At 31.5% G+C, this 8,277-nt stretch overlaps 1 protein-coding gene across 3 annotated transcripts; it reads left to right on the forward strand.

The window, feature by feature from the left end:
- Positions 1–2,047: 2,047 nt before the first annotated feature.
- LOC105126576 (random slug protein 5-like) lies at positions 2,048–5,688 on the forward strand. 3 transcript variants are annotated; one of them, XM_011027473.1, is made up of 6 exons: positions 2,048–2,371; positions 3,322–3,389; positions 3,612–3,788; positions 3,921–4,019; positions 4,146–4,391; positions 5,102–5,688. In XM_011027473.1, the coding sequence occupies exons 2-6, from the start codon at positions 3,327–3,329 to the stop codon at positions 5,399–5,401; spliced, it is 885 nt and encodes a 294-aa protein (XP_011025775.1). In that variant the 5' UTR covers positions 2,048–2,371; positions 3,322–3,326; the 3' UTR covers positions 5,402–5,688. The 3 variants fall into 3 exon arrangements, with proteins under 3 accessions (XP_011025775.1, XP_011025777.1, XP_011025776.1); XM_011027475.1 differs by lacking the exon at positions 2,048–2,371 and adding an exon at positions 2,381–2,617; XM_011027474.1 differs by lacking the exon at positions 2,048–2,371 and adding an exon at positions 2,638–3,239.
- Positions 5,689–8,277: the final 2,589 nt, after the last annotated feature.

Raw genomic sequence — 8,277 nt, forward strand, 5'->3', positions numbered from 1 at the left:
TAAGTCATTTAACTTGTTTTATAAGTAAAACATACACAGAATTTGATAAGCCAGTAAGAATTGTTATAGAGATAAATAAGAAGCGAACAAAATTAGAAAAAGATAATATAATGCAAAAGAAGAAGAAAATATTTCTGTGTATTATTCATTATTTACATTCTCAACACATTTACCTTCATTGTATATGAACTAAACGTGAGAAGGTTGGTTATATAATCTAATCAACAATAATAAACTTTGTTAGTTATCTAACCATATTAACAAACTTGCTAACCATTATAGTCTCTATTCTCTTGAAAGGTGGCAATAACAGGGCCTTTGATATTTTGATATTTCCCCTCAATTGCAAGCTTGGAGGAACCAAGTATAAGATTGGATTAGTGACGCCAAAATAAAGAAGTTGAAATACCTTTATTTACAATATCATCATCTTTAAAATAAACCTTTATTGTAGAAAGATGGTCTCGAGCATCTTTGATCTTTTGATGATCATCAGTTTCAAGGTCAAAATCTGCATCATATCGATTTGGATACTTTCTTGATTTATCAACAAATCCTAAAATACCATGATTCTCAAGTAGAATTTGCATATGAAAATTCCATATGAGATAATTTGTGTCATTTAACTTGACTGTTACAACTGTTGAAATTATAGGAAGTAAACAGGTAATATGAGATTAAATAATTTGAAGTTGAGAAGTAGTTATTATTTTTAGAGTTCAAGAGACAAAGAGAAAGAGAATCACAAATTTAAGAAGAGAGTTGAAGAAGAATTTTTTAGTTTGACAATATATGAAACAGATGATAGACATATTGATTATTATGAAAGAATTAGTTTAATAATGTGATAATAATATCAAAAACAAAGATTAACAAATATTAGAAGCTTTGAAGTTGAGAAGTAGTCATCATTTTTTAGAGTTCAAGAGACAAAAAGGAAGAGAATCATAGATTTGAGAAGAGAGTTGAAGAAGAATTTTTGAGAAGAAAGTTGAAGAAGAATTTTCCAGTTTGACAATATATCAAACAGATGATAAGCATATTGATTATTATGAAAGAATTGGTTTAATAAGGCGATAATAATACCAAAAACAAAGATTCGCAAGATATTAGAAGCAAGGAAATCACAAGATCACAAGATATTAACAATCCTAAGCTTTGATACTATGATAAGCTAGTAAGAATTGTTACAAAGATGAACAAGAAGTAAACATAATTAGAGAAAGATGCTCTAATGCAGCAGAAGAAAAAAATATTTTTGTGTATTATTCACTACTTATATTCTCAACACTATTACATTTATTTTATATGAATTAAATGTGAGAAGGATGATTATGTAATCTAATGAATAGTAACAGACTTTGTTAATTATCTAATCATATTAATAAACTTGCTAACCATTATATTCTCTATTTTCTTAACATGTGGTAGTAGTAAATCCTTTGATATCTTGATAAAATTCTGAAAAAAAAAGAAAACAACTTGATTTCAAATATATCAAAATATAAGAAATTAGAATTAAAATCAATATTAAAAAAATCATATAATTACTTTAAGTTTGAGAAAAATTTCACCACTTTGACCTTATTATAAATACATTAGCTTAGATATCATTAATAACCTGAAAAGTTAGTCTCTATGAAATAGAGATAACTCAAAATCTCAGCATGTTAAACATATTAACAAGGATATTAATTGCTCCAATAATGCTTTCTTTTCAGTAAATTTTTCTTCTTGTGGACTCTAATTTCTTTATTTTTATTCTTATATAAAACATGATGTACCCTTCAATTTTCTTAGTAAAATTTTTTAATTTTATATTTAGATTAGGTAGTGTTGTATAGTATAATAATAATTATTTTTAAAAATTATCACATCAAACTAATCTAAAAATTTAGATATAAAAAATTAATTAATGTTTTTAAAATTTAGTGAAACGCCCCTTCTGCCTCAGTCCACAAAGTCGTCCAGCCTCTAGAAAGGACGTAGAAAAGATGCTTAATGTGGGCAGACTTTACATTCCACAACAAAAGGTCCCAGTCACCCTGCCCTGCAAAAGATTCCGAGTCATGTCAAGTGGCTCTCGCCTTTTGCTTTCCCATTATAAATGAACATATCAAGTTTCCCTGAATACATCTCCCTCGCTTTCCCTTTCTTCCGAATCTGGTTGGGTTCGTCCTTTACGAGAGAGAGATTAAATCTACTACTCTCCAAAACTCTCGAGGACCATTGTCTAAATCTAAAAGCCACAACTTTATTGCCTCTCCACAGAACCCGAATCATCCCCATCACCTAAAAAGTGGCTTTTTAAATAAGCTCATCACTATAGAATCTGGGAGAGCTCTCTTTGTTTTGCTTCACCACTCACAAGGTTTGTTAAACTCTACATTTCATGACCAAGTGGCTTTTTTTTTCATTTGGGGTTTGTTGTGTGGGAGTTTGTGGGAGATCTGTTGCTCTTGTTAAACTCACAAGGCTGTTTTTGTGTTTTTTTTCCCCCTTAAATGTGATGTGGAGCACATTGTTCTAGTTTTTTTTTTTAATGATTAGGTTATTTGAGATCTGCTGAATTACTCTTTGGTGGGTTTTTCATGTTTTGATAAGTCGTTTAGTTTTGGTAAGTCTTAGGTTGTAATTTCGTTGCTCGGTGATCACTAAGATTGCCTGTGCTGTTTAGAGGTTTGGATATTCTAGACTGTAAAAATATTCAGCGTTTTGGGTTCAAGGAACTGAAGTAATCTGAAATCTGTTAGTGTTTGTGTTTGTATTTATGCTTAGATACCGAAGTATAAGGTTTGGTTGGATCAGGTCGGCCATTGTGTAGTCTCGGTGATCAGTGTTTGATTGGTTCATGGATTCTCCCATTGCTTTGCTGATCGATAAAATAGATCAATACACTACTACCAATTTTTTAGAAGATAAAAATAAACAGAATAAGAAAAGGTTGACCAACGATTCCTATTTTGTCTGCCATTAGATCGTGTGTGATGGAATACAGCCTATCGTTCATGAAAGTTTTTTTGTTGGCAAGTTTAATTTTTCTGTATTCAAATCAAGATAAAATATTCAATATTGTTGGTCTGTCTTTGAGTTTGCTACAAATCCTGCGTTTTTTAGGTGGAGGTTGTATTTCTATTTCGAATTATGTCTTTTGAGAGGCTATTAGTTCAGCTGCAAAATAAATTCGTTGGAAATAATTATCCTTAACAGACTTTTATGTTGAAGACTACTTACCACAGGTTCAACTCTACGGGCAAATAATTATCCTTAACAGACCTTTCTATTGAAGACTACTTACCATAGGTTCAACTTTATTGGCAGTCAACATGTTTCGAAGAAAGCACTCTCAGAATCATCAGGATAATGGCCTTGCAGAACAGGAAGCAAAGGTAGTGTCAAAGTTTGGCAGACATTTAAGTAGAAAGTTTTTGTTTTTTGTTTCACCCTATAAGTGTCATCATATCAAGAAATGAATTAACGATTTTACAATCATTATGAAGCAAGGTTTATGAACAAAATGAGAAACTTCTCTCAAATTGTGGTTTTATCTGAACAAGATAAGTTTTCCGAGTGATTGAAAGACAGATGTTGAATACTTTTTCTGCAAGCAGGTCAGTGAACTCAGGGCTGCTCTAGGACCTCTTTCTGATCGAAGTGTAAAGTACTGCACTGATGCATGCCTGAGGAGATATTTAATAGCACGGAACTGGAATGTCGACAAGGCAAAGAAAATGTTGGAAGAGACACTCAAGTGGAGAGCAACTTATAAGCCTGAAGAAATCCGCTGGGTATGCATTGTTGCCTACTTATTTTAATAACTTCTACAATGTTTTTCCATTCTATATATGCTTGATACATCAATTTTTTTATAATATTATTTTCATTCTATTAGATCAATTGAATCCCTTAATATTATGCAGCATGAAGTAGCTCATGAAGGTGAGACTGGTAAAGTCTCCAGAGCAGATTTTCATGATCGATCTGGGAGGACTGTGCTCATAATGAGACCAGGAATGCAGGTTTGTTCTAGGATTTTACCTTTTTATATTTATTGATGCTTTCTTATTGGTCTTTTCCCCATTTATAAAGTTTCCGTGACTTAGCTTTTGTAGATTGACCTTCCATTTTTTCTTTCATTTTTGCAGAACACAACATGTGCAGAAGACAATGTCCGCCATTTGGTTTATCTTATAGAGAACGGTATTCTTAATCTTGGTGAGGGTCAAGAACAAATGTCATGGTTGATAGACTTCACTGGATGGGGTTTGAGCGTCAAGGTCCCCATCAAAACTGCTCGTGAATGCATTAACATCTTACAGAACCATTACCCTGAGAGACTTGCTGTTGCATTTCTTTATAATCCGCCTAGAATATTTGAAGCATTTTGGAAGGTGCATGCTTCTTCCTAATGTCCATTGCAGCCCATTTGATTTTTGGATTAGCCTAACACTCACTGATCTTATGGCAAATTATTTTTTGATTGCATTTTGATTGTTACTTGGTATAAAATATACCATGGGGCTTTGGAAGGTTAAAATTTGGAATTCTTCCATAACTAATACCTTATGTTTCAGAGAACCCGCGGTCATAGTAGCTCAACTTGCATACAATTAATGGATTGGTAGAACTTAAGTGAACATAATAAAATGTATTGGAAAGTATGTACTATCTTATTTGCTTCTCACTAAAGTACTTTGCATGATATCCCTCTTTTACCAAAATAATCTAGGCAACTCAAAATGTGTTGAGGACCAAGTATGGTGCTCTAGATCGTGTCTTCTTCTGTCAGTTATTTCTATCACCTTATTTTTGCTCTTATCCTCTTCTCCATTCAGATTAGATGGGAGAGGGTGGGAAGGTCTGCCCTGTTATTAGGTTTAGTGATAGAAACTCCCCCAGGTGAAATCTTATAATGTGCATGTTCTCCCTTTAGAACTGGTATATGTGTTCTAGATATATCTCCTTGGTGGATTTGAAAATTTATCATAGAATAGATCCTTTTCTGTTGTATTATGCGCATAACTGCTACATTTATATTGCTTGAAATGTTTTACCCCTTCATGTTTGGAATGACGAACCTTGTTTTACTTCATTTGTATAGGTTGTCAAGTTCTTCCTGGATCCAATTACTATCCAGAAGGTGAAGTTTGTTTACCCAAAAAAAGAAGATAGTTTCGAGCTCATGAAGTCTTTCTTTGATGTTGACAACCTCCCAAACGAGTTCGGGGGAAAAGCCACACTGACGTACGACCATGAAGAGTTCTCACGACTAATGGCCCAGGATGATGTAAAAACAGCCAAGTTCTGGGGATTAGATGAAAAACCAATCCACATTGCTAACAGTCACTCAGGGGCACAGGTGGCGCCAGAGCCAACCCCTCTTGCACTGCCGGCTAGCTAAGTCTGGCTGATGCTTGGACTCGTAGGCAAGAGAACAGAGACATGGACAGTTTAGCCTGGACTAAATTAACTGATACTTCATTATCAAATCTCATAATGGAACTTGAAAAAACATCGAGGTGAATAAGCATTATGTTGTTATGCTAATGGTTACTTCTAACTATTAAAAACAATAGTCACCACTGCTTCTTCCTCATTTGTATGCTGTCCTATTACTCGTGTTCCCTAACCTCATTGTTCTAACTAGAAAGAAGCAATAATATTGTTGAACTGTATCATCTTTCATCATTCTACTTTTTCCTTAGGATTTGTTTTCTTGATAGATATGACCACCACTTCGAAAGCAGGCAGCATCGAGGGTGCAGAATTTGACTGTAGCATCGAACTAGATTGGAGGGTGCTGCTACCATCACAGCATACAATTTTACTAGTTTTATTATCAGCGCTCCATTGTGGTTTTGAGATAGAGATATCAGTACTGTTCTTGCTAGTTTAGTAAAAACTTGGAAGAATGTACAAATGAAATTTAGTCAAAACCAACCTGATATAAGTAAAAGCAAATTCAATTGTCTAAAATCTCACGTAACATAGTTTTCTTGAACATAAAAAAATTGATGATGTAGAAATTGATTTGATATGACTAAAATTGATTTGAAGAGACAAAATAATTTATATAATCAATTAAAACACTCGTCAACTATTAAAAAAAATTAGTATGATACTTTTTTTTAATAATTTTAAGGTAAATACAAAGCAAACTATCTTATAATCTCAACTAAAATTAAAATAAAAAATTATGATCTAGATAATAAGCATAATCAAAATGCATTAACTTGTATATCATTTTTCTTTTTTCTATCCTTATTCTCTCCATGATTTCCTTTGCACTTGGCTTGGATTGGATTAAATGAGTCTAAATTGAAGAGTTATTAAATAATTAGAGATTATATTAAGAAAAAAAGTCTCAACTAATGTGAGATGTAATTTTAGAATTAATTAAAGGGTTCCCATACGTGCATGCAGGGCAAATTGACTTAAGGAGTTAAGAATAGTTGGCGTGTGTCAAACACTCACCAATATGTTAGAAAACCTACAATTTTTTGGCGATGCATGCAAAGTCATTCGACCTAAAGATGAGCAACTAGTTTTTCTATAAACCATGAACTTGATTGTTTAGATGATGTAAAATCCCTCAATGTGGAGAGCTGGATTTTTTTTTTTGTTGCTTCTTGGGTTCGAGTCCACCTATACTAACAAATAATATAAAATATGTAGGAAACAATTACAAAGATATGAACATACAAATAAAGTAAGGTTTTCTAATAACTATATTGCCTTTTAAGATGTTCTTTTTTGTTAATTAGTTAATGTTGTAATTATCTATGAACTATCATAACTTGTTGCATAATAACTTCCATGCCTTTAGCAGGATTAGTCTCATAATATATATACCTTATATATATATATATATATATATTTAAAAAAGAACGTTTTCATATCTAGTTTTCAGGGCATGTATCATTTAACCAATCTCTAGGTTGTCTAATTATTTTAGAGAGTTCACTAGTTTCTACAAAGCATCCTCTTACCACTCTTAAGGTTGGTTTCCTTTTTTTGATTCAAGGATGTCTAGTGCATCTTCACTTAAGATCGCTTCAAATTTAATGGATATCATAAAAATATGTATAATGATTTAAAAAATCATTAAGTTTTGGGAGAGAGAACCTTAAACAAATTTTTTTTTAGTGTTGGCTTTTCATTCCAAAATCATACCTAAACTGCTTTATAATAAAATATAGAAAACATAACTAGTTTTATGATATTTAAAAAAGGTTTTATAAATTTTTAGTGTGATTTAATGACTAGTTTATAACTTCCTGGCATTAGCATTTGCTTAAAATTATAGAGAATAGAGAGAACAAAAGCTAGTCTATTTTTTTAAAAGTGACAGAATAAGAATAGTTCTTAGCCTTATCCATACACATATATACACATATACCATTAAAGATGTCCTGTTATCTCCAACCACATGTCCCATATGACAACCTTTTAATTTTTTATATTCTTGTCATGTGCTGACTTGCTGGTATTTAGACATCTCTATATAATCTATAATAATAGCTTATTTATTAGATATTCATGCTTGAGATTAACCTACATGCATGATAAAGTCTTTGTTATCTTGAATATAAATACTTGTGATGATTATTAGTTGTCTTAGGATTAACATCTTTATTTTAAGGCCCAAACTAGGCCCACCAATAATAGATCCATGGTTGAGCTCATAATTGAACTTAGATTTATCTTATTCATCATTAGACTTTATATGAAATGTAAGGTAAAATTCATTAAGATCATCAACCCAAAACCTGACAATATATTAGTTTTATAAGAGAATACTATGTTAAAATAGGATTCACTTCTTTATTTTGATTCATTCTTTAAAAAAAGTATAGTCTTTTTGGTGTTTAATTAGCCTGATTAGCATAACTTTCAAGGTATTTTATTTAGCCAAACTTATATGAACTATAAAATATTTTAATTAGAGTATTGCTCATCTAAAATTATCCTTTCTTTACTAATAGTGTAATTACCAACCATTAAGGATTATGATAATTTTCATATATACTAATTCTCCATGTAAGTTGATGTTTTTTATTAGTATAAAAACACCTATTTACACCAGGTAAGAGTTATTTCATCCATTTCAAACATGTACACATGCATTACTTCATTTTTTTCTCATAACACCAACATTTATCATCTTTATTGATACATATGACTTATTTCTTTTATAACTATATTTTTTATATAACTTAACTAACTTAAACATGAGAGGTTCTTCAAATTTTACAAGATACTTGTTTTGTAAATGTA

The sequence above is a fragment of the Populus euphratica genome, unplaced genomic scaffold (assembly GCF_000495115.2).
Source record: "Populus euphratica unplaced genomic scaffold, PopEup_1.0 scaffold41.1, whole genome shotgun sequence".
Lineage (NCBI taxonomy): Eukaryota > Viridiplantae > Streptophyta > Magnoliopsida > Malpighiales > Salicaceae > Populus > Populus euphratica.

Excerpts from the sequence above, each read along its gene's own strand:
- LOC105126576 (XM_011027473.1), top strand. The coding sequence starts at position 3,327 with ATGTTTCGAAGAAAGCACTCTCAGAATCATCAGGATAATGGCCTTGCA. Across the intron at positions 3,390-3,611 it reads TTGCAGAACAGGAAGCAAAG|GTCAGTGAACTCAGGGCTGC; the intron begins GTAGTGTCAAAG and ends TTCTGCAAGCAG. Across the intron at positions 3,789-3,920 it reads AGCCTGAAGAAATCCGCTGG|CATGAAGTAGCTCATGAAGG; the intron begins GTATGCATTGTT and ends AATATTATGCAG.